The following is a 26,725-nucleotide window of genomic DNA, read 5'->3' as shown; positions in this document are numbered from 1 at the left end:
TTAATTTGCTTTGATCATCCATACGCTTCCACTGAGGTGTGTAAGAACATTGCTTTTATACCATTGCAGGATGATTTTGTGTTTTATGCCTCTTTTGTTCTGTTTGTACACTATGAATATGACACTGTTTGTATATGAGCACTGCCATTTGAGCGTGCATGAATGCATGAATGCGCCAGCGTGAAAGTGCAATTATTTATGCAGGTGTAGGGAACATGTTGCACACATGCTTAAGTGTGTGTGACTGACAGGGCTGAGTAGAGTTCTCACCAGCTTTAGGTTTCCTAGGTGCCTGGTGGCTGTGTAGGTCCCTTAACCCTGGTGCCTGAGGCCACAGCATCTCCAGCCCTCTGACAGAATAACAATCTGCCCTTCAGCCCCTCCAGAACCCCCAAACTCCTCCCAGACCCCAAGTACACAGGCCGGCTTATTGCTCAGCCCACACCTGATCTACCACTTCTCGCTTTTTTATGCAATCTGTCATTCTCCCCTGTCTGTCTCTCTCCCAATCATGCTCCAGGCACCATCTGGGCTTTCAATAGGTCTCATTAATGCCAGTATTGTCCAGAATGGCTCCCTCGCAGGGTATCTGGTCATTAATGACACTTAGTGGAAAACACATCACATACTGCAGAACAATGAAACTGCTATTTTGGCCAGAGGGATTGAATTTGTAACAGAGTCATAATATGAGTTGCATACTCCCCTAAGGCTGAATGGCAGGCAAACAGATATTACAACAGACTGAAGTATATTGTAGCTGGGGATTATGTTCAGGAGTGTTGGTCACAGACTGGCTAGAGAATTTGAAAGATCTTCTGTGAGAGAGACAGAGGGAGTTTGTGTGTGTTTTGTACATCATTACGAATCTGACTGAAGTATTACGATGTGTGTATTGCAGTGCCAATGCGGTGAGCAGTCGAGATGGCCTGGACACCGAGACGGGAACAGAGTCTCTCCTGAGCCATCGCAGAGAGCGAGAGAGAGAGCGGGCACGGAGGAGAGCGAGAGAAACTGAGCGTGAGTATTATCAGCCAGGAACAGATGGATCCTAAAAATGCAATTATCTCGTCATTTCCAAGTTATTACAGTTCAGTGCCTCTCACTCAAAACTTAACTTCCTTTAAAAAAGAAAAGAAAAGACAGACAGCAGACCTGTATGAAAAGATGCCCTCAGGGATGGTGTATAATTTGAACTTTAGCAATGTGAGACCAAGAAACACCTAAATATCCAGTTTCTCTGAAGAGTGAAGAAAGTAAGAAGTGAAAACGTTCACTGTATGTCAAACTTTCTGGAATTCACTGTCTTCCCAATGAACCTTTCTTCTGTTTCCTGTGTGCGGCTCAGGTTCATGGTCAGAGGCTGTTTTCCACTTGGTAGTCACACTCCAATCCTGTACGATGATTACACCCAGTGTCAGAAGACACTAGTGTTTAGTGAAATATCACGTCTTTTTCAGCTATTGTTGACATACAAATGCAACCATCTACAGTCTACCTCGAAAAGAAATCGTTAGGATGTTGCTTTTAAAAAGCCCCTGAGAGCCGTTATCAAGTGTGGACACATCTGCTTTATCGTTTTGGCATTTGACTGCAGCAATTTCTATAGAAATCATTTTGGTAGAAGGACAGCTTTCTTCCTGCTCCTGTAAAAGAACTGCTTTCCTTTACAGACTCAATGTTTTTAATATGAGAGCCTGCCAAGCAACATCACATGAGAGAACAGGGTAGACTAGTATACTGGTGCTGCAGGAAAAGGTGTGTTCTGTTATCAGCATAATCATACCTGTGATATTTTGAGAGCTCTGCTTCGTTCTATTCCTGTTCTTGCCACACAGATTTTCTTTTTTGGCAGAATTAGTTTTGTTTTTATGGCAGGAAATAATGAATAAGCAGCTTCTGATGCTCACCCTCTGCTCTTGGTTTTACTCACAGCAAAGCCATTTGTCTTTCTGACTCTAATCCCCTTGTCCTCGGCAGAGCAAAGCATCAGGTTGAGGTTGTAGGAAAAGCTGTAACTGTTTTGCATTATGGAAACAGATCCTAGCCGAATAACCACACATTCACTATCTATTGATTTCATCACTCTCATGCATCTTGTGGCGGTGTTTTTGATTAGGCTCAAGACATATTGTTGACACTCAACATGTCAGATCTACTGCTGCTAACTGCCAACTGCACATCTGTTGTTTTGTGGCTGATGCGGAAATACCTCAGGCCTAAGAACTTTGCATCGGTCCTCGATGCTTCTCTGTGTTGACTGACAACACAAATCTGACACTATCATACAGACGACAGAAAACAGAATTTCTTAAGGATCATCAACCAGCCAGCAGTATGATGGTTCCTAAATCTATCAAGCAAGACCACTATATAATGTACCTTGATGTGGCTGTGTTAGCTCAGTGGTTGCTGTCATCGTCACATTGCTGGTAGCCCCACCTCTTTACCTCGCAGCCTGCAGCAGTAGCAGCAGCAGCAGGAATTTCCCTGTCACCTTATACACACGCTTCAAGTGATTTTGTCTCAGCGTGAATGCTAGCTGTTTTACAGTGATTGGTTAAAGTGCTCAGCCCTGGTAAACATATCCCTTCTTATTTTCTGTGTGTGCTGTAGCCTTTTAGAATGAATGGATGAATAATGCAGCAGTTGAAACTTTTAGTAGGTTGAACAGGGGTTGCATGTTGGATGGAGTTATGGGATATGATCTGTTTCAACGCCGCCAGGTGCTCTGCAACTTAACCTGTTGTAAGACAAGACTCTAATGTTCAGTTATTACATTGTAGCAGAGAACATTTAATACCCTAAAAAAAGGAATAAAAAAAGCAATTGCTTTTAAGTATAATGCTGTTCAGCGCTGAATGGTTGAGGTCAAAGAAGACATGGCTTAGCCAAAGCACTTATGCTTGTATTAAAGTATTAACACAAAGCACAAAAACAGCTGGTGAGACTGTCCTCCGTTATGAAAAGTATCTTAAAAAATATTTGTTTCGTGATGCGATGCTGATAAAAGCATTTGGGCTTTTAATAACCTGATGGTGTTTTCACCTGAGGCAGAGATGGGACAGGACAGCACATCATCTCCAATCCCATATTATCTCTGTTTTGGAGAAAACCATCATCTGATTGGTCAGAGACAGATTAGCAGTCATTCTATAGTTGCGTGCCATCGGAGGGAGGGACGAGGCAAAACTTCCTCCTGACTCCCAGCTCAGTTTCTCTGCACGTCGGATGAAGGCACACTGTCTGCTGTGGTGAGAGGGATTTGTTGTGTTATGTCCGTTGATGATATTTGACATTTGAATATGTTATATGATACATTTTGTGGTTAGTTTAATGCAGGTTTTTCTGTCATTCCAATGTGATTATCGTTATTAGTTAGTTAGTTAGTTCAAATATGCGTGTTCTTGTTTTGCAGTAAGGAGAGAGATGTTTATGTAATGTTAACCCACCAAATTGTCACACATTGACTTTATCTGGTGAGTGCATTATTTATTGATTTATGATTCATAGTTAATATAAACATATACAGACAGTACAACTTTTTACAACCAGCTTATCCTTTTTCTTTTGAAAAGGTCATGATTATATATATTGCATCCAAAGTTTCACGTCTAGTTGAAAAGTGACTCACTCACTTCATGTTTTCTTACTTGCTGCTCTTCACAGAGTACCTTTATGCTTATTCCCTATTTTTGTCACTGCCTCTGTTGTAGATAAACTGTCAGGAGCCAGCCGGTGGGCAGAGAGCATCTTGGGCTCAGGCTGGCTTTTAGAGAGCGGCTAGCACAGACGGATCACAGCACAAAGACACAGATTTCAGTCTGGCTTGGTGAACCTGCATTCTTGTTTTCTCTGGTGTCAGTCAACTGAGCGTGGGAGGAAATATGGTTGTGTTCATCCTCACAGTGGATGATGTCATGTCCATCTGCTGATTGAGTGCTTATGTGCAGTAGCTCAGCTTTCATAGAAGAACCCTCTGGGCGGAGCAAGTGATGGGAGCTACCACATTGCTGGAATGTTTTGCTTGCTCTCGGCGAATACGCTGGCTGTCACGCCCTCTTCGCCTTATGAGACCTTTCCAGCCAATCCGCTGTCACCCTGAGACAGCACCGCCTCACTGGCAATGTATGTATGGTGATGGACAGGGTAGTTGTACACTGCTGGGATACTGAGAGTACAGTAAGGCACTGTATTAAAGTAAATAGACCTATTGTTTTTTCTATAATAACATGATATTGTGAAGTAGGGTCAGGACTATATAAGCATTATGCTTCTGCCTGCTCCTTCTCAAACGTATCCTTTTTTTTTTTTGTTCTTTGGTAAAATCTGATTGGTTTGTCTATGTTTGTGTTTTATCTTTGTGTTTTTATGTTGTTTTCTTCTTTTACAACATACTGCTGATTGTTAAAATAAAAAAAAAAATCAATAATCAAATTAGAGCTCAAGTAGCTGTATTCATTTTTAAATTTGTTATGATTATTTTTACCTTTTCAGTATTGTACTGAAGTCAAAGTAATTGCTGGATTCCATTCCCCCTCCTGTACTCTACAGTAGAAAACCAAGTTCCGCTTTTCAGTTCATATTTTCAATAATACTCAAAATCTTCCACAGGTCTCAGAGATTAAAGCTCCTGTGTTGTTTCTGTCACTGTTGCTCAGATAACTATTATCTTTTTCCAAATGCGCCACTGTCACTAACACTGTCTTTCCTCCCCTCCTTGTTTGCTCCCTCTCGTTCTGAATTGACCCCGGGATAAGTAACGCTACCTCCCGTCTGACTCAATGCTGCTCTGCTCTTTCTCTCTCCAGTTCCTCGCATCAACGGTCACTCGAAATCAGAGCGCACCGCAAGGGACTCAGCCATGGGTTACGACAGCGCCTCAGTAATGAGCAGCGAGTTGGAGTCCAGCTCATTTGTTGACAGCGAGGAAGACGAGGATGCTAGCAGGTAACATTCAGCCTGACATCAAAATATGTTTCTGCTCTGTCCAGACACTCAGATCAATAGCGTTTGTTTGTTTCTGAATCTATTGTTTTTCATAAAAAAAGTAGTGATTAGTAGTTAGTAAACACCTTAAAATACAATATGTTGACTGTGGTTAGGGCTGCAATTAACAATTATTTCCATCAATGAATCCATTATTTTTTATTGATTAATCACAAAATGTCAGACATTGGTGGAAAAAATCCTGTCACTCCCTGTGTTCAAATTACTCGTTTTACCTGTAACAACAGTCCAAAACCCAAAGAAATTCAATTAGCAAAGATATAACACATAAAAAGCAGAAAACCCTCACATTTGTGAAGCTGGTATTAGCATATATTTGGCATTTTTGCTTAATCCATGATCAAAATAGTAGCTAATTAATTTTGTTTTAATCAATTAAGTGATCAACTAATCGTTTCAGCTCTAGTTGTGATTGATCCACCAGCAATTTAGGCTACGACTCCTTTAAATCACAATCAGCTACATACGTCAGTCATTTGGCATTCCAGAATATAATTAGTCTTTGTTACATGCATTACTCATAATTTGTTTAATTCGAATTTATATGATGTATTCATTGTGATATTATTAGACTGATAAATGATTAAAAATATTTTTATTTTTTAGAAAATTATTCTTATTTATGTGGGTTTTGAGACTCTCTGAGTCGTTTATTTTTTATAGTTACTGCTAAATTATGGATTTTTTGTTTTGCTTGTTTAGTCTGTTTTGTTTTATTTTTGTTTTTGTTTGTCAAAATTTGTTAATGTTGTTTTTCTCGCCACCTGCTCCTTATACCCTACTACTTGTTATATGCCTACTACTTATTTGTGAGTTATTGATTTAATTAAAGGATTAAAAGTCATTCATCTCAACATTAGGAGCCTTGCTTCTAAAATTGATCTTCTTAGGGTATGGGCTGATTTATATAAACCTAATATAATCACTATTTCTGAATCATGGCTTCATAACAGAATTTCTGATGATGAGGTGGGAATTGATAATTATGTTCTATATAGAGTTGATAGAACATCAAGAGGAGGAGGTGTTGCTACTTATATTGATATAAATCTGGTCTCTGAGTGTGGTTTGCCTAATGTTGAGCCTATTAACTTTGAGTGTCTTTTTACTAATATAATTTTTCATGAAAACAAACAGCTTACTATTGGAAATATTTACAGACCACCCTCTGCTCCCACTGATTCCTTAAATGGTCTCTTGGCTACTATTAATTCTCTTAACAGACGCAATGAACTGATCATATTGGGTGACTTTAATAATAACTGGTTGGATCGGTCTTCCTCAGGTGATAGAAATCTTTTAGGCAGTGTAAGTCTTACTCAGTTAATTAAAGAACCCACAAGGGTTGATGGCCGTTCTTTTACCTTGCTTGATTGGATCCTTGTTTCCAATCCAGATAGGATTATTAAATCGGGTGTTTTATCAGATTGCTTTAGTGACCATTCTATAATATATTGTATCTGGAAAATTAAAATACAGAGTTCCCCTTATAAATATATCACAATGAGGCAAAGTAAAAATATTAATGTTGATTATTACATACGTGATTTACTAGATATTAGATGGGACAGGCTTCAACTAATTCCACTTGTGGAAGAGGCATGGAACTTCTTCTATACTGAAGTAAAAACTATAATTGATAAACATGCTCCTGTGAGAACGATTAAAGTCAAAGGTAGACATTTACCATGGATAAATTCTAATTTACTTCAACTATTCAAAGAAAGGGATAAAGCTTGGGTTAAATACCGTTTAACAAAAGATGATTCTGATGGGACAACATATAGGCAGTTAAGGAATAAATGCTAAACTGAAACTAGGAATGCCAAATCTAACTACTATAGAGACTGCTTTTCTCGTGATTTCAATAATCCTAGGCACTTCTGGAATCACTTAAATAACATTCTTAATAAAAATAAAAAAAACTTCTGTGAAACAAATATGCAAGGATAATGATATTCTATCTGATCCTTTGCAAATAGCTCATGCCTTTAACCATCATTTTTCGTCTTTATGTTGTTTAAAATCTGTTTGCTCTGATGGTTTGGCATGGCCTTCTTATTCTTCCATGCCTGTTGGTTCTTTTTCATTTAAAAAGATCATGCCTACTGATGTCTTTAATGTATTACAGGACCTTAAACTAAAATGTAGTACAGGACCAGATGATCTGGAAGCTAAGTTTATCAAAATTGCTGCTCACATATTGATGTTTCCTCTTGCAGATCTCTTTAATTTATCATTAACTACTAGTACTGTGCCACAAATTTGGAAGGCTGCAAGAGTGATATGATATGACAGATATGAATAATTATCGCCCGATTTCTATCATTTGTGTAGTTGTTAAAATATTTGAGAAAATAATTTTTAATCAACTAACTGATTACATTAATAATTATAACATTTTATCTCCACATCAATCTGCCTTTAGATCAAATTTTTCTACTTCAACTGCTCTCTTAAAATTTACAAATGATGTCTTTTCGGGTTTTGATAATGGTTATTTCATTGGAGCTGCTTTCATTGATCTCTCAAAGGCCTTCGATATGGTTGACCATTACCTTCTACTGGATAAGCTTTACTCTATTGGTCTGAATAAACATGCTGTGCTCTGGTTTAACTCTTATTTGCATAATAGACGTCAATGTGTTGTTTACCAAGGATTCCAGTCAGATTATTTAATTGTTGATAAAGGTGTTCCTCAAGGCTCAACTTTAGGCCCTTTACTTTTTTCAATCTTTATCAATGACCTGGCACAAGTTTGATCTCATTGCGAATTAGAGCTTTATGCTGATGACACTGTCATCTATACCTCTGATTGGGATTTGCTGCAAGTTCAAAAAACTCTTCAATCTGACTTTGATAAAGTACAACAGTGGCTGTTCATTAATAAGCTTCTGTTGAACATGAAGAAGTCCTGCTGTATGGTGTTTTCAACAACACAAAATCGCCGTTGTGCTTCATGTTTTGAAATAAAGTTTTCAGATGGGTCCCTTATGCAGATTGTGGAGGAATTCAAATATTTGGGCCTCTGGCTAGATTCCAACCTTACTTTTAAGATACACATCGATAATATCATTAAGAAAGTATATGGATGTCTTAACACTTTGTACAGATCAATTAATTGTTTTTCAACTCCAGTGAGAAAAAAAAAATATTTCTCAACTGGTAATACCAATTATTGATTATGCAGACATAGTTTACACTAATACCTTTGAGTCCAATCTCAAACCCCTTAATGTTGTATTCAATTCTCTTTGCAGATTTATATTAAATTGTCCATTTAAAACTCATCATTGTTTTATGTATGATTCACTACACTGGTTGCAACCCAAACAACGAAGAGATTACCATTGGATTTTGTTTATTTTTAAATGTGTTTATTTCAATTGTCCTGTATACCTTAAACAACATTTAATATCTTATTGCTCAACATTCTCACTTAGACACCTCCAATGTCCAATTTTTTTTACGGTACCAAGGTTATTCTCTGTAGCTGGTAGGAGAGCATTTCAATATAAAGCCCCTTTTGATTGGAATAACCTTCCTCTTTTTTTGAGGTCTATTTCTACATTTGGTTTATTCAAGTTGTCACTTCTTTCTTTTCTTAAAACTACATGTTCTTGTAATTAGGGACACCAAGGATATTATATATAAATGGTTTATGTAACATTTATTTATTTATTTGAGATGTGATGGCATCCGGTATGTTATATTTTCTCATAAGGCATATTGATATATTGATATATGACACATTAGTTGTCTAATGCATTTGGTTGATTATTTTGTCAATATACTTTAATATGTGTGCTATGTTAATTGTGGGGTCAAGGGTAGGTGAGCGAGGCATTGTTTTGTATATTGCTTGTATTTATGTTTTTTTTTTTTTTTTTGTATATGTACTGTATGTCTAATCTTTGTGTTTGTATATATGTGCAGGACCCCCTTTAAAATGAGATGCTACATCTCAAGGGGTTATCCTGAAATAAATTCAATTCAATTCAATTAAAGCTATAGTGCTTAGTTTCTGTCTCCCCCATGAGGTATTCTAAGTAATGATAACAAACTTGTCTTCATCACTGGACGCCACAATCTTCGGAACATAGTCATACTGAGAAATACAGAGATAGTTGTGTGGGAGCTGATAATCTTAATTAGCTTTGTATTAACTCATTTGGCAATGGCTTGAATGTAACGGACGTTCATTAATATCAAAAAGTTACGCGCTAAAGCTTTAAGTTAAAAACCAAATAGCAGCACAGTGTGTATATATATATATATATATATATATATATATATATATATATATATATATATATACTGTATGTCAGCTTTTTTCAAGGCAACATAAAGCTGCTTACAGACTTTGTGTTCAGCTTCAGCTTCCAAAGTGACAATTGATTTGCATTCTTGTTATGTAAAGCGCTGTTGTATTTTACTGCAAATGTTTTCTTTCATTTTCTCTACCTCCTGTATATACACTCACCTAAAGGATTATTAGGAACACCCTACTAATACCGTGTTTGACCCCCTTTCGCTTTCAGAACTGCCTTAATTCTTCGTGGCATTGATTCAACAAGGTGCTGGAAGCATTCTTTAGAAATGTTGGCCCATATTGATAGGATAGCATCTTGCAGTTGATGGAGATTTGTGGGATGCACATCCAGGGCACGAAGCTCCCGTTCCACCACATCCCAAAGATGTTCTATTGGGATGAGATCTGGTGACTGTGGGGGCCATTTTAGTACAGTGAACTCATTGTCATGTTCAAGAAACCAATTTGAAATGATTCGAGCTTTGTGACATGGTGCATTATCCTGCTGGAAGTAGCACTCAGAGGATGGGTACATCATGGTGGTCATAAAGGGATGGACATGGTCAGAAACAAGGCTCAGGTAGGCTGTGGCATTTAAACGATGCCCAATTGGTACTAAGGGGCCTAAAGTGTGCCAGGAACATCCCCCACACCATTACACCACCACCACCAGCCTGCCCAGTGGTAACAAGGCATGACGGATCCATGTTCTCATTCTGTTTACGCCAAATTCTGACTCTACCATCTGAATGTCTCAACAGAAATCGAGACTCATCAGACCAGGCAACATTTTTACAGTCTTCCAACTGTCCAATTTTGGTGTGCTCATGCAAATTGTAGCCTCATTTTCCTATTTTTAGTGGAGATGAGTGGTACCCGGTGGGGTCTTCTGCTGGTGTAGCCCATCCGCCTCAAGGTTGTTCATGTTGTGGCTTCACAAATGCTTTGCTGCATACCTCGGTTGTAACGAGTGGTTATTGGAGTCAAAGTTGATCTTCTATAAGCTAGAATCAGTCAGCCCATTCTCCTCTGACCTCTAGCATCAACAAGGCATTTTCGCCCCCCAGGACTGCCGCATACTGGATGTTTTTCCTTTTTCAGACCATTCTTTGTAAACCCTAGAAATGGTTGTGCATGAAAATCCCAGTAACTGAGCAGATTGTGAAATACTCAGACCAGCCCATCTGGCACCAACAACCATGCCACGCTCAGAGTTGCTTAGATCACCTTTCTTTCCCATATTGACATTCAGTTTGGAGTTCAGGAGATTGTCTAGACCTGGAATTGCATTAATGAGAAATCTTACAGGTGTTCCTAATAATCCTTTAGGTGAGTGTAAATCTACACAAACATTTACACTGTAAACAACATTGTGCTTAACATGTCAGGTCATTTCTTTACAGTCTCCCCTATAGTAGATTTACTTACTTCTTATTCCAATAACATATCTTTCCCTCTCCAAATTATTTTCCATCTTTTCTTCTGTGTTTCAGGCTCAGTAGCTCCACAGAACAGAGTTCTTCTTCACAGCTGATGCGAAGACACAAGCGCCGCCGACGGAGGCACAAAGTGGCCAAAATAGACCGGGTGAGCACCGCCCCTGGTGAAATGAAAAACATTTACATTGAGCATGAGAAACGGATGAGTGGGCTGATTGATACAAAAGTCATGCCACTTTGATTATTTCTGATGTGCTTTGCTGTAAGTCATGTATTGTGTCCTCTTCCTGCCTTTCCAGTCTTCATCCTTTAGCAGTATCACAGACTCAACTATGAGCCTCAACATCATCACCGTCACACTCAACATGGGTAAACCTGACACTTCCATTGTATATATATATATATATATATATATATATATATATATATATATATTTTAATGTACAAGCATGGCTATTATAATGTTTTTCAGACCTAATACTGTGTATTCCCTGCTTTCTCCCTGATAGAGAAGTACAACTTTCTAGGTATCAGTATTGTTGGTCAGAGTAATGACCGGGGAGACGGCGGCATCTACATCGGCTCCATAATGAAAGGAGGCGCTGTGGCTGCTGATGGAAGAATAGAACCTGGAGACATGCTCCTTCAGGTACTGTCACAGATACAAAATATTATTGAACATTTGGAGTTTTCGTCATCATACGCATCTTTTGTGGTAGATAGCAATGTTTTTGCCGTAATGAAAACACCTCTGTGGCAGCTGTATGTACAGTTTGAAAGCTGAACATGACACATAAAGAGATGACTGTATTTCTATCTTAAACTTTGTGACCTATTAAGAACCACAATGTTGCATTCACTTCTGTTACGAGGCTCTTTTGTAAAAGTTGTAGTTCTGCCTCTCCTTTTCCTTCCTGTTAATGCCTCTCTCTCGATCTCTATACGGCTGAGCTGTACGGTTACACCCTCTATAAAACATGGCCGACCACAATTTGTTGTTGCCCTAACATTTACAATATAGGTTTTATTTTGACTGTGTATCCCGTAGAAAGCAGTTTAGGATTTGCAGGCATCTGAAGGCCTAAGAGCACTGTAGAGATTAACGTGCACAGTACAAGTGCATGAATACATTTGAGCCCTCTGCAGAGCTTCAAAACACACATTGTATGTAATGAGTCAATTATGTATTTTGTTGTCTGCCAACCAGGTGAATGACGTAAACTTTGAGAACATGAGCAACGACGACGCTGTGAGGATCCTCAGAGAGATTGTTTCCAAAACTGGGTAAGAACATACAGCTAACTCAGACCAACTACTGAGCATTATTTAACTCTCTGCTGCGGAACATTATCACGTTGAGAGCTTAACTTATTGTATGTAAGGTGTAATCTTACACTTCAGACTGACACGTTAATCAGATAGGGTACTGTTTAGGTATTCAAAGGATTTAAAGAATTAAAGCAAAGCCTTTCGAGAAAAATCATGACTGTAAAATACAAGCAATATCCCTACAGTTTATCCATTGTTGCCAAAACAGCATGTTTGTTGCTAAATTTAGCAAAAGAAAATATGCTACTTTCCTGCCTCGCTCTCCTGCTGGTTAATGAGTTTAGAGCAAGCTTTAACAGTACATACAACTTTACTTTACTCTACACACTAATATTCTAAAGCTTTTTAACAGGGGGTCCGCGACGCCTAGGGGGTCCTCAGAGTTACTGCAGGAGGGTCATCAGGTTTTTTTTTTTTTTTTCAAAAGTTAAAATATATCTGAAAATATACATTAACATGAATCCAACATATTAGCCAAGATAAATCGGCCTATTCATGAAAAAAACAAAAAACAAAAAAAACATTGTTGAAAGGCTTGCCTTACTAAAGGTAAGGTAGCCACTATGGTAGCCATCCACAGGTACAGTCATACGTAAGCTTAAGGATTCACTGTGCCCTCTACATACAGTATATGTTTAAACCATGATGTATAAATAATATATGAATATGCATCCATCCATTTTTATCCGTCCGGCCCATTTTAATATGTAACTCAATTTTATACAATTTATGTAGTACAGGGGACCCTGCTCGTCTCTCTTTCAGCTAAGGGGTCCTTGGCCTAAAAAACGTTAGTGCCCCCTACAGTATGAATATGCAGATTATCGTGTGGTGTCATTTAGTGACTTGTGGGGACTTACTTCCCACCGAAAGAAACACTGACTTGATCGCTGAGCTGATGATTAAAACAGTATAAGAGATGAATGTAGACAGTAGTCTGTTGTATTATTTGGGTCATACATTTCAACTGATTTTCTATTTGCTTCTTCTCCAGTCCTATTAGTCTTACTGTTGCTAAATGTTGGGACCCATCTCCACGAAGCTACTTCACCATCCCTCGTGGTAAGACAGACACTAGTTCTATATTGCAATCACATGGATACATATTTAATTTTCCTTCGCAAATGCATATTTTACCTAATCAAACTTATTTTTATTACGTTTGGAGCAATGTTACTGATGTTCCTGACCAGGTTTGACCTTTTGAATCTTTTATCCAAGTTGCCTTATTTGTTTCATGTGTTCAGCTGAGCCAGTGAGACCCATTGACCCAGCAGCATGGATTTCACACACCACTGCTCTGACAGGACCTTACCCACACTATGGTAAAAACAACCAACCACCACCTCACTCTATGAAGCATCCATTATGTGGTAATTATGATAACCTTACAACATTTAAAACAATTGAAAAGTTCCACTTGTCAATACTTTCTCACTCCTCTCCCATCCTAGAGTTTGATGACTTGCCTCTATCTGCAAGTAAAACAGACATGGCAACCATCGTCAAGGTGATGCAGTTGCCTGACTCTGGCCTGGAGATTCGAGACAGGATGTGGTTGAAGATCACCATCGCCAATGCTGTCATTGGTGAGAAAAGCGGAGCTGTGTGAGCACACACAAAACTAAAAGCAAACCTTTGTTTCATGTAGACTGTAAATGCACTGTAAGTAATGCATAATAATAATAATAATAATAAGTTTATTTGATATAGCACCTTTTACAGACAGTCACAAAGTGCTTCACATGATAAACATTTGTAAAAAAAATACAGTAAGATCCAAAAAAAAATAATTGAAAAGACTAATGAAAATCATTTAAAAGATTAAAACCTAAAACCCAAAGTTACAAACATGAGTCAAAAGCTAATTTAAACAAGTGCGTCTTCAGCAGCTTTTTAAAAGCTTCAACAGAGACTGCAGAACGTAAGACAGTAGGAAGGGCGTTCCACAGGTTTGGAGCCACCGCTTCAAAGGAACGGTCACCTTTCGTTTTTAAGCGAATGCGTGGGACCACCAGTAATCCCTGGGGGACCTGTTCGTAGTGTACGGATGGAGCAGGTCCGAGATATAAGCAGGTGCCTGACCATGCAAAGCTTTATAAGTCGGAACAAGAACTTTAAATTGGATCCTGAACAGGTGCGATTCTAGGATCAGACCTTTAGGGGGGCTCAGCCCCTAATGAGAATGTGACACGGATACAGTGCCTTGCAAAAGTGTTAACCCCCCCCCATGCTAAATCAGTAATTTCATTAGCCGATAATCTCTGAGCTAGCTACGGAACAACGTCAGCTAACATTTTTACCTAAACCTGACACAGTCACAGTAAAAACGACCAATTTGAACCAATGTTCTAACATTCAGCTAATTTAGTTGCTTACGTTTCAATTTGGGTTCTAATCTACGCCATGAAATTACCAATTTCTTCTCTGGGGACTACCAACGATAAACTTCACAACTGCACTCCTGTTCTTCTGATAGATTAGAGACTCAGCCAAAGGCGGGAGTCTGGCACAACCACCTCCAATAGGCCCAAACTACGTTTCTGTTAACCCTTTCCTTGACGGGGTTAGAGGTGCTTTAAACCCTTTGAACCTGTAATTGTTTGTCCTCCACTAACAGACAGGTTCGCAAACTCTAACTTGAAACACCAAATTTGATTTAAAAAAAAAAGCCCCCCTAAAAAGGGTCTAAAATCGCCCATGATCCTGAACTTGATCGGAACCCAATGTAATGAGTATAAAATTGGAGTGATGTGCAACATCCTGCTGGACTTGGTCAACAGCCTTGCAGCAGAGTTCTGGATCAGTTGTAGACGGTCCTGGGACGACTTGCTGAGACAGGTGAAAATGGAGTTGCAGTAATCAAGCCGGGATGATATAAAACCATGAATAATCATCTCAAGCTCAGAATGCGAAACAACAGCACTAAGTTTGGCAATGTTTCTTAATTGAAAGAAACATGTGCGGGTCTGTGATTTGATATGTTGATCCAAATACATGTTATTATCAAATATCACAACAAGATTTCTCAGTTGCACCCTAATGCATGTAGGGTGGAGAAATACACAGGCCCGCACGCATACTGCTCTGAACATTGGTGCTGTCTATGAGGAACAGCCTAATGCCCCAGTAACTCTTTAAAATAAACACCCAAAAAAGAATAATAAATAAATGAATATGTTTTATGAATGTTTATTTGCCATTTGCTGAAGAGCACAAAGTTGAATTACAAATGTGAAATTTAAACAGGCAAAAAAAATTATTAAACATTCGGTAATCACATACTAGCTTTTTCTCAACTCCCTCAAGTAATTTCTTTGAAGTTTATTATTCTTAAATACAATAAGTAGCATCAGTGTTTCTTTGTTTTTCAAACCACAAAATCAACGTCTGAGGCCTATAAACTATCGTACATAGTTTTGGCATTAACCAAACCAACTTTATTCAAAGTTCTTGCAACATTGTGCTGCTCTTCTACATGTAGCCACTGTGGCTGTTATGCATATTGAGTATTTTTAGCATCTGTTCAACACATTAGAGCCTACATGTCTGTGTATGTGTGTGTTTGTTGCTGCGTCAGGTGCTGACGTGGTGGACTGGCTTTACTCCAGAGTTGAGGGATTCAAGGACCGGCGAGATGCGAGGAAGTACGCAAGCAGTCTGCTGAAACATGGCTACTTAAGACACACCGTGAACAAGATCACCTTCTCGGAGCAGTGCTACTATACCTTCGGGGACCTCTGCCAAAGTACAGCCACTTCTCTCATTGTGTTAATAATGCAACTCTCCTTTTTTTATGAATAGAAGGATTGTACTGAATTTTTCCCTTTCTGGTTCTGTTTTCTCTCCAATAAGACATGGCATCACTCAATTTAAATGAGGGATCCAGCGGTGGAGGCTCTGAGCAGGACACTCTGGCACCGCTCCCTCCCACCAGCAACCCCTGGCCCCTGGGCGGGCAGCCATTCCCCTACCCTTCCTTTCCCTCTGCACCCCCCAGCTTCCCGCCAGGATACTCAGACCCGTGCCACAGTTTCCACAGTGGGAGCGCAGGCAGCCAGCACAGCGAGGGTGAGCAATGAAAAGCAGGGGTGAAACAGGCCTTTGAGTTTTCTATCAGGCTTGCATTAATTAATGTGATAATTTGACTCAACATGCAACATGGCATTATCCCTAAGTATTCCTGACATATGATGTCAGTATTATTAAGTGTCTGACTCGTGCTAATTTCTGCCTCTCTTGGGCAGGAAGTTGACATTGGATTGCATCTTTATTAATCAAATGTGTATTCTGAAACGCGTCCTGTATTGTCAGGTCAATCATGAGCATCTTGAGTCATGCAGCGGACAGCTCTGCAGTACTGGGTGTGTACACGAAAACAATCTGATCAACCATGTTGATTACAAATTGCCAGCTTGAAATGATCCACACCGAATGATCCTTTGTTTTCATTATGAATCAGAATGTGATCACTGCTTTGTGTTGCTTCTGCATGGTTTTTTGATATCTGCATTGAGGGAGAGTGGAGAACCAGGGGGTGTACATGTACATGAGTGGGTGGCTGTGACAGTGGGGTTGTAATAGACATTTCAAGCCAGCTACATGTTACATGTTACCATCTTACTCTGATTTTCATTGTTTTGAGTGATTCATCCAGACATTGACATGTCTTGCTTTCCGCCGGTTGTCACTGTTTCAGTTGTTTTATCTGCCACCTTTGAAACGTTAAGGGACAGAGATGACAAAGAATAGCCATGCGATGCATTTTATATGTATTTTTTGTTTCTTTTGGCACTTCCAAACAAGTCTTTGTGGGTAATTATGTGTCTGCCTGCTTGTTTTAATAATAGCATGTGTGCGTTTTTTGCTTTTTTGAAGAGCAGTTTCTCCATAACTTGAAGATTTTTTTTTTGTTGGATGATAAGGAAAGGGCCAAAAACAGCCATAGGTGTAAATTAGTTATGACCATATGGGCCAGATGTAAAGTGGTAAGGTCCATTAGGTATACGGGAAGGGCTGGGAGGTGTGTGTAATTCTGTTGTTCCCTCTGTTTCTGCTGGGCAACGGTAGACTGAAGGAGGAGGTAGTCCCAGGACACTGGGGGAACCGGTAAGCCTGCTAACCCCCTCTCCTCCTCTGCTGCTCTCTTTCTTCTTGCTCTCTCTATCTCACCATTCATCCTCTTCATCTTAATCTATTCCTCCTCTCTTTCTCTTTCTCTTGTACTCAACATTCTCCACCTATCATACTGTGGCTTTAAGGTTTTTTTTTCCCCTCCGCCCTTCCAATGCGTCCGTCTCTGCCCGTGTGTATCCTGTGTGTCCATTCTCCCTCTCTGCACCCCTGGGCATGCATTCGTACTGTGCTGGGAGGTGCATGATGCAGGATGATCACTCCAGGGCTTGTGCTATCATTCTCACTGATAGGGGGCGATCATGCACCACTTTACCCAGTACTGTTGGGCTCATTGCGGAAGGGGAGGTGTGGAATGTGTGATTTCGCAACAGTGTGGTACACCTCTATCAGTACAACGCCACCAGTATGCATTACCAGCATTGACACATGACACTAACGTACTTTAAAACAAATATATAATAACTTTCTTAAACAAATGTATCGTGTAACTTGTGTTATTCAGTATTATCAGCCAAGTGCTGTGTAGTAGTGTCTTACTGATGCAGGTGTATCATGTTTACATTTATAACCTGTGAATGTTTTCGGTGTTTGTATGAATATCAGGTGAAGCCCATGGTATGAGTTGCTGTAGGTGGAACTTGGGGGAAGAATCCTTTGAATTATCATGTTTGCCATTTACTGTTGACTCTTGCTAGATTGCATAAGAACATATCTTGTCACACCTTAAACAAAGTCCAGTAATGTATTTAATAGCATTCATGCATTATCTTGTGTATTGCACAGAAAGAGATCTTTTTCTTTATGACATGCCATGTGATGTATAGTGTCTGTTGCAGTTCATGAAGGCTTCATTAAGCTTTGTAATATACAGTATTTTGTTTAATGTGTGACCTGCCTCAGTGTAAATCAGTAGCTAAATCAGCTGTAGCTGAAGAGATGGAGCTGCTGACTGTTTCATATTGTTAAGTGTACTTGTACTGTGGAAGTCCAAGCTAAAATATCTGGGTTTTTTTGTTTACTCAACAGGAAGCCGAAGCAGTGGATCCAACCCCAGCGCAGGCAAAGGTAGACTCCCTTCCCCACAGGAGAAGGGTCAAAGGTCAACATGCAGTGAATCAGAGCCCCGCGTCCGTGGAGGGAGGCGTGGTGGGTCCGCCAGCCAAATGAGCCATCACAGCCACACCATCTCCAGTCACAGCCACGCTCGATCAAGTCACAGTCAGTTGCACAGGACTCACTCTCACTCAAAGAACAGCCACCTCTCCTTCACCTACAGCCACGCCCCCTTCACCCAGCCAGGGCCAGGGTCATGTGCCCACAGCGAGCGAAGCCATGCCTCCTCCTACGGCCCCCCAGGCTTGCCTCCCCCCTATTGTCTTGCCCATCTGGCCCCCAAGACCTCAGTGAGCAGCAGCACGCCCCCTGGAGCCCCTCCTGGGAGAGAGTTAGCAGCCGTTCCTCCTGAACTCACTGCCAGTCGCCAGTCCTTCCAGCATGCTATGGGCAATCCCTGTGAGTTCTTTGTTGACATCATGTGACAGGTGACAGTGCCTTCAAAACTCATTGAGCACAAAACAATTCTCCCGCGAAGCCACTCAGCCCCTTCTCTCTTTCCTCTTTGCCCCTGACCGTCTCCAAGTTCAGAATGTAGACACTGACTGGCCCTCTACCTAACCCCCTGCTATCTGTCGATCCATGTGATGTCCACGCAAAGGAATACAGGCAGCAAGAGCACAACAGGAGGGAGGCCTCTCACACACACAAGCACGGGTCCTCTGTGGTGGAAAACCCTCTTTTGTATTGACGTGACGTGTACAGTTTGTGAAATGTGAGTGGTATTCAATGTGGTGATTCTTTAAAGCTGCCACGCAGACATTGTCGGGAGTGTGTACTCTACCTAGGATATTTTCTTTTCTGCAAGACCTTTAAGCTGGCTGGGCCTGGATCTCAATCCCCCAGACCCAGGCCGACACCTACAGCCCGCACTTAAGGACCTTTTCTCTGGGCCTAGGACTCGGAATTGATCTCCTGACTCATATCTGTGCATACAGATACAATTTAGCACGTTACACCAAACCTCTGGCCCCATTTCCTTTCTACTGTGGCATTGCCATGGGCTTATTGAAGCTCTTACCTGCCTACTACTAAAAACGCTAACCTTGATCAGTTCACGATTCGTGGATTTCTTCAACTTCATAAAGGAGGCCCTGTAGCCAGCCATTAGTCTGACTAGGCTGCATATTGCATGACTGTCTCAACTGCTTTAAAGAAAAGAAATTCTATTAATACATTTTGTTTAAAGTATTGCGATTGGGGGGGGGGCTTACCTCTTGCCAATGTTCTAAAGGAAGAATCTGTACACTGGATGGTTTTTGTGATGTTATTTATGTGATCATGTTGCATTGATGGTGTCATACTTTGTCTACTAAGGCTGACTGACAGACAATCAGACATCACCCTTTGTGAATCAGTGGCCAGTTTCCACTGTCCTAGCTGTGCTTTGTCGAATGTACCATTACTGTCAGTGATTAAACCCTGACATTCACACAACACACAACAACACTTTGGTTTAAACAAATTGAAGTAAGCAGATCAACTTACAAACAAGCAAACTCAAAGTGTTGACAGGAGATAGACCAGTCCTGGTTGTCTCCTTCGTAGCGTGTGTGAGCTTCAATGTAAGTCAGTGCGATAAAAGCCAAAGCCTCACATTGTGTGGTGGATATTTCTTTATAATGTAGGAGCTGTCTGTGATGTAAATCTCTTTATGATTCTCATCTGGCACCTCTTATTTTATGACTTCAAAGTGACTTCAAGGGGAATCCTGGCCTTCAGATTCTGATCTCCTTGCAAAACAATGGCAAACCCCTGTTGTATCTACCGAAAGTATAGTTACAAGAGGACATTAACACACAGACACTAGTTTTATGAGCACTTTTCCATTTTTGTCTCCCCCTCCCTTTAGTATGAAACACTGTTTGCAATCAAAGCGTTCTCTTTAATTGTGTTTCTTTACAAAAGAAGAATAAATTGTACATAGAAATTTATTATATATATGAATAAAACAATATATATGTTCAAAACTCTGTCTGCATTTTTTATGATAATCACCTGTAAGGTTTTATTAAGTGAAACTTCTCACCATAAAAAATACTTTTCTGTTCTTAATAGGAACACTAGATGGAGACATTCAATGTGTAATAAACTCCTACTTACCCCTACTTAGATGTTTAAGTTTGATATATTAAATGTATTTTGGAAATGACTGCAGTCAATAATTGCCAATTTGTATTAGCACAAGCCTTTTAAATGTTTTCAAGTAGGTTTCTCAAGGCTGATGAGTGTTCTTTAAGTAGAAAAAAAAGTAGAGATGAACTGTAAGAGGTATAACGACAACAGATCCGCATATCATTTAAGTGACATTTAACAGTTAAAACCTCTGAGTGGAACTTCCGAGCACCAGCGCTGCTGCGTGGTACTTTCCCAGTGGGTTGACTTTACTCTCAAAAGGCTCAAATGTGTACTAACCCTGTACAGACCCCCTGTGTGCTTGACCCACCAACCACGGCTGTTTGAAGACATTATTGTTTGAAGGTGACGCCACACTCCCCCACATGAGAGGATGTGTTATATGTGTGTCAGGAAGGAAGTGATGTCAGAGCCTTATGACAACATAGCCGCCTGCAGAGGCAGATTAAAAAGTACCCTACTAAAGAAAAGCACTGTGATCGCCTGCATGATATTCATAATACAGAGCAATAGGCACAGCGAAAACATGTAGTCCCAGATTGACATTGACTTCCCACACAACTGACATAATTGACTCTCACTGGGGCTGATGTCTGCCTACATGCAAATACACACACACGCATGCACGCACTCACGCACTCACACACACACATTTACCAGCAGAATGAATATCATTACTGTACTACACTACTTACCAAACAACTCAGAAGTATTTCCCAATTCAGTATGTTAATTGAGCTACTGGGGTTTACTGTGCAGGGCTGAATTTAGAGAGAGAGGTTGAAGGGTAAGTGTGGGAGGTGTTTCTTGGCCAAGGATGCGTAGTCGGATGAGGTGCTGACTTTTGACATCACAGTTTTAGGTAACATGCGTATGCCCTTAAAGTAGGCGAATCATGGTAGGCTGAGAATAATGTGTTAGAATGTCGAAGGCGAAATCTGCTAAATGTCATTTGATTATCATATGATCATGATGCACTATAAACATGACACAGCAGGCAGATCTTGTGGTATTGAGTCTTTTGCTCTTATTTACTGTGTGAATGAAATCTGAGTCAGAGGATAAGATACACCATCTTCAAATAACCTAGAGGAGATGGACTGCAGTCACCTACTATCTCATCATTAGTCAGCGAATTTCCCATTCTCCAAAAGTCAAAGCATTTACTGTAAGGAAATACCATATCCCTTTTCAAAGGAAATAAACATGATGAATCTGTTTTGGGAATGTGCACACTACAAGTCACCCATGTAAACCGTTATCATTAATACATGATCTTTAAAAAAACAAAAACACTTTCATTTTAGCACAATAAAGTAATATTCATGCTGCACTTTTTGTTTCAGTTTACCTATCTATTGTTGTTGTGGTTTCTTTTATTGGGAATTTTTTTTAACTTTTCAGTGCATGCTCACAAAACTTGTGACTGTTTGCATGACTAGCGCATCTTGTTTTGACATGACTCATCAGCATCAATCCTTTTGGTTATGGATGGATGTCATGGACTATAGCGATATCTTCTCTTCACTTCTCTTCACAAAACAATCATAGTATATTATGTCATAAAGAATCATAGTCATAGTATAGCAGGTCAAAAAACAGTCATGAAAAAGACATGGTATAATATGTTGAAAAAGTCATAGTATAGTATGTCGAAAGAGTCATAAAAGGCATAGTATAGTGCATCGAAAAAAAGTCATAGACCAGTATGTTGAAAAAGTCATAAAAAGTCATATTATAGTATGTCGAAAAAAGTCATAGTATAGTATGTCGAAAAAGTCATGAAAAAGTCATAGTATAGTATGTCAAAAAAGGGATGAAAAAGTCATGGTAAAGTACTGTATGTTGAAAAAAAGTCATAGTATAATGTGTCGAAAAAAGTGATTAAAAGTCATAGTATAGTGTGTCGAAAAAAGTGCTAAAAGTCATAGCATAGTATGTCGAAAAAAAGTCATAGTATAGTATGTCGAAAAAAGTGATTAAAAAGTCATAGTATAGTCTGTGAAAAAAAGTCATAGTATAGTATGTCGAAAAAGTGATAAAAAAAGTCATAGTATGTGGAAAAAGTGATGAAGTCATAGTATAGTATGTCGAAAAAAGCCATTGTATAATATGTCAAAAAAAGTGATAAAAAAGTAATCGTAAAGTATATCGATAAAAAAAGCCATAGTATAGTTGGTCGATAAAAGTGATAAAAGTCATAGTATGATATGTCGAGAAAAAAAAGTAATAGTATAGTATGTCGAAAAAAGTCATAGGTGGGGTGGCGAACCTGCGGCTCTTTGCCTGCTCCTGTGAGGCTCTTAGAGCGGCTGGGGGCTGGGTTAAAAAAATAAAAGGAAAAAAAGAAATATACTGTATGGTATGTTGAAAAAAGATAAAATTAATTTTATCTTTTTTCAACATACCATACTATGACCTTTATCTCTTTTTTCGACATACTATACTATGACTTTTTTCGACATACTATAATATGACTTTTATCACTTTTATCGACATACTATACTATGACCTTTTTATCACTTTTTCGACATACTATACTATGACTTTTTTCGACATACTATAATATGACTTTTATCACTTTTATCGACATACTATACTATGACCTTTTTATCACTTTTATCGACATACTATACTATGACCTTTTTATCACTTTTTCGACATACTATACTATGACTTTTTTATCACGTATTTCGACATACTATGCTATGACTTTTTTATCACTTTTTCCACAAACTATACTATTACTAGTTATAATATAGTTATAGTTATAATATAGTCTAGTTATTATATACTATAACTTTTTTCAACATATGACTTTTTTCGACATACTATGCTCTGACTTTTTTTGACATACTATACTATGACTTTTTTTCGACATACTATACTATTACTTTTTATCACTTTTTGAGACATACTATACTATGAATTTGTATCACTTTTGTTGATAAATGTTTAGACCGTTGACCAGTTCTGGTCTGGCCCAAAAGGCCAGATACTATCTGACTCCAATTCTAAGATCACTACACAATGTAAGTGTTCGTTTAAATGGTAGACCAGAATCAAATCAAGACATGGGATTCGCTTTAGATAAGTTATTTCAAAACTTTAGTGAATGATATTGCAGAATACAAAACTTGTGCACAAGGATCAAAATACTTTCAAGACAAGTCTATTCCTCTCTCCTATCAAACAGACATAGTCCGATCCAGCATCTGATGCTGCAAACTAAAAAACCTCATACTCTTAAACATCTTAGGCTATGTCTTCTTCATGGTGGTGTCTTCGCTTATCAGCTGGATGTAGTCCAGGTCCTCCCGGCTCCATTCGGTCCCTACCACGAGTAGCGCAATGTATGAAATGTTACCTTGACTCTCACACTCCCAGGAAGAAACACCTGTGTATTTCTTTATCTTCTGCAGACAAAGGGAGTTGCGTGAGAGCCAAGGACATTTTACAACCTGCTCACCGCTTGCGAATAACTGAGCATTGTTCCCTGTCTCCCCCGATCTAAGAGTTCTTTGATTAGCTCAAATTATCTTCCCAATGTCTTGGTACTCCTTTTTCAAATTATATCTGCCAGATGGCAGTCAGGAAGAGCAGACACAATGGCCAGTTATGATTCTAAAAGCCTCTACATACTTTATTGACAAAATATAACCTACACTTTCTTTAACATACTATACTATGACTTTTTTATAACTTTTGAGACATATTATACTTGAATTTTTAATCACTTTTTTCAACATACTATACTATGATTTTATAGCTTTTTTCGACATACGATACTATGACTTTTTAATCACTTTTTTCGACATACTATATACTATGATTTTATCACTTTTTCAACATACTATGCTATGACTTTTTTTCGACATACTATACTATGACGTTAATATCACTTTTTCAACATACTATACTATGACTATTTTTGGCATACTATACTTTGACTTTATCGCTTTTTCCGACATACTACACTGACTTTTTCATCCTTTTTTGACATACTATACTTTTTTATCACTTTTTTTGACATACTATACTATGACTTTTTTTCGACATACTATACTATGACTTTTTTATCACTTTTGTTGACATACTATACTATGACTTTTTTTCGACATACTATACTATGACTTTTTATCACTTTTTTCGACATACTATACTATGACTTTTTTATCACTTTTTTCGACATACTATACTATGACTTTTTTATCACTTTCTTCGACATACTATGACTTTTTTTTGACATACTTTACTATGAATTTTATCTCTTTTTTATACTACAGAGCTCCAGACTAACTTTTTTGCCTTGGTTGCACTGGTATGCCTAACTTTTTTATTTAGGTGCACCAGCACAAAATTTAGGTGCACCCAAATTTTTCCTCGGGTCGCCGTTAACGCTGAATGGGGATACACGATATATAGCTCTGTATTTTTTTACCAAGTGGGCTAAATGTTCAGTTTTAAGTCAAAGCCACTTTTCACAAGCTCTTTTATTAAAACAGATTGTGATTAAAATAAAATGCAAAGACAGGGTTTCCTTTACCAGTTTGAAAATATACAGCTGCAACACTTTCAGAAAGTTATCTGAAATACATAGCTTAGGATATATTAAAAAAAAAAATATATATATATATATATATATATATATATATATGTGAGAAAGCTCCTTCACTTGTTTTCAACAACAATAACAGACTGATTAAAAGAGAGAGAGGACGCCCGGATTGCTCAGTTGGTATAGAGGTTCGACTCCGACCTGCGGCCCTCTCCTGCATGTCATGTCATGTCTCGCCCCTTTCATGTCTTCAGCTTTCCTATCAAAATAAAGGCCGAAATCTTTTTAAAAAAAAAAAAAAACAGAGGGAGAGGGAAGTGCGATGGACTGAAGCGTACTCACAGCACGGGTCGAATGCGCTTTGGCGGGTCAGCGGCGTTACACACGTCTTGTGTAGGCTATGAAATGTCTGTATCGTCACTGCGCTGCATTTTTATTAACTAGGATATTCTGGCCATGGGTCACATCTCTTGCCCAGGTCCAGCAGGCTCCGTCTCACGCTATTACTCAACGAACTGGTTAGTTGCATTTAATAACTTCTAATGTGTTTTTCGCCGTGGCGGCCGCAATAACAGATAGTTACCAGCGGAAACACAATATACAGCTGTGTTAATAACAATTAAAACTATAAATTTTGGACCGGCGGCGCTGTGTCTGTCTGCATGTTGCAGGGGAGCCGTGTGTGAGTGAATGGGGGCGGGGCTGCGCGGAGAGTAAGAGGAGAGATCCAAACACGGCTTTACGGAAGGAATGGGTCATGTAACGCAACATTATAAACCTTATTCTTATATACTGTCTATGCATTAAACCATATCGATATAAACGACATCGCTTCGTTCGTGGAGAGGCAGCGGATGCGAGGACGTTAGGTGCACCGGTGCGACCTAGGAAAAATCTTAGTAGCACCCTTACACATTTTGGACGCTGGTCGCACTCTAGAGCCCTGTGAGTCATAGTATAGTATGTCTAAAAAAGTGAAAAAAATATGTCACATTATAGTATGTCGAAAAAAGTGATAAAAAGTCATAGTATAGTATGTAAAAAAAAAGTCACAATATGTCGAAAAAAGTGATAAAAGTCATAGTATAGTATGTCGAAAAAAAGTCATAGTATAGTATGTTGAATAAAGTGATAAAAGTCATAGTTATGTCGAAAAAAGTGATAAAAGTCATAGTATAGTATGTGTAGAGAAATTACGTGTTACTGAAATCTCTGAAGAAGAAGAGGCTTTTGGCCAAATGAAGATTTAAGCAAAAGGTTTAATAAACAGCATGATGAAAATGACAAGACAAAAACAAATGTTGCACTGCAGCTGACAGCGGACTGAATGACATGCCTCCTCTTCAGGAATTACATCAGACCAGTCTTGTGACATGACAATAAAACACTGACACCTCAAATTAAATCCCTCCATATTGGTCAGATGTCTTCAAAAGCAAAAGTGTCCCTAATCCATGTGTCTTGTGGCCACACCCTGCCACAGGATCTTACCAAGTCAGTGTCAATTGTTTCCAAACTACAGGAATACTCATTCTTTGTCTGGCCCAACAGGGGATGGCTCTCAAAGTTGATTAAACAATAGGTCTTCTAAAGCTTCTACCTTTATGCTAAATAACAGACGTGACTTATTCAATTCTTTAGAAGCTAGGGTTGGGGTGAGGATTAGGCTTAATCAGGATATAATAATAATAA

The 26,725-nt window shown here is 39.0% G+C and overlaps 1 protein-coding gene across 7 annotated transcripts in view; it reads left to right on the top strand.

The window, feature by feature from the left end:
• Window positions 1-19,371, top strand: part of LOC116043528 (segment polarity protein dishevelled homolog DVL-1) — a 30,297-nt gene extending 10,926 nt beyond the window's left edge. The window contains exons 4-16 of one of the 7 annotated variants that reach the window (XR_004103493.2): window positions 902-1,020; window positions 4,812-4,950; window positions 10,816-10,909; window positions 11,061-11,130; window positions 11,271-11,410; window positions 11,969-12,045; window positions 13,085-13,152; window positions 13,338-13,679; window positions 15,671-15,838; window positions 15,946-16,161; window positions 16,405-16,454; window positions 17,161-17,199; window positions 18,253-18,498. Coding sequence is in view for 6 of the 7 variants with exons in the window: in XM_036008156.1 (XP_035864049.1) it covers window positions 3,996-4,128; window positions 4,812-4,950; window positions 10,816-10,909; window positions 11,061-11,130; window positions 11,271-11,410; window positions 11,969-12,045; window positions 13,085-13,152; window positions 13,338-13,679; window positions 15,671-15,838; window positions 15,946-16,161; window positions 18,253-18,764 (1,959 nt within the window). In the remaining variant the exon portion in view is untranslated. The other 6 variants (XM_031290284.2, XM_031290283.2, XM_031290285.2 and 3 more) reach the window with 6 other exon arrangements.
• Window positions 19,372-26,725: the final 7,354 nt, after the last annotated feature.

This window comes from Sander lucioperca, chromosome 12 (assembly GCF_008315115.2).
Source record: "Sander lucioperca isolate FBNREF2018 chromosome 12, SLUC_FBN_1.2, whole genome shotgun sequence".
In the NCBI taxonomy this organism is placed as follows: Eukaryota; Metazoa; Chordata; class Actinopteri; order Perciformes; family Percidae; genus Sander; species Sander lucioperca.
Note: the sequence above shows the minus strand (reverse complement) of the source record. Positions and strands in the feature narration are given on the sequence as shown.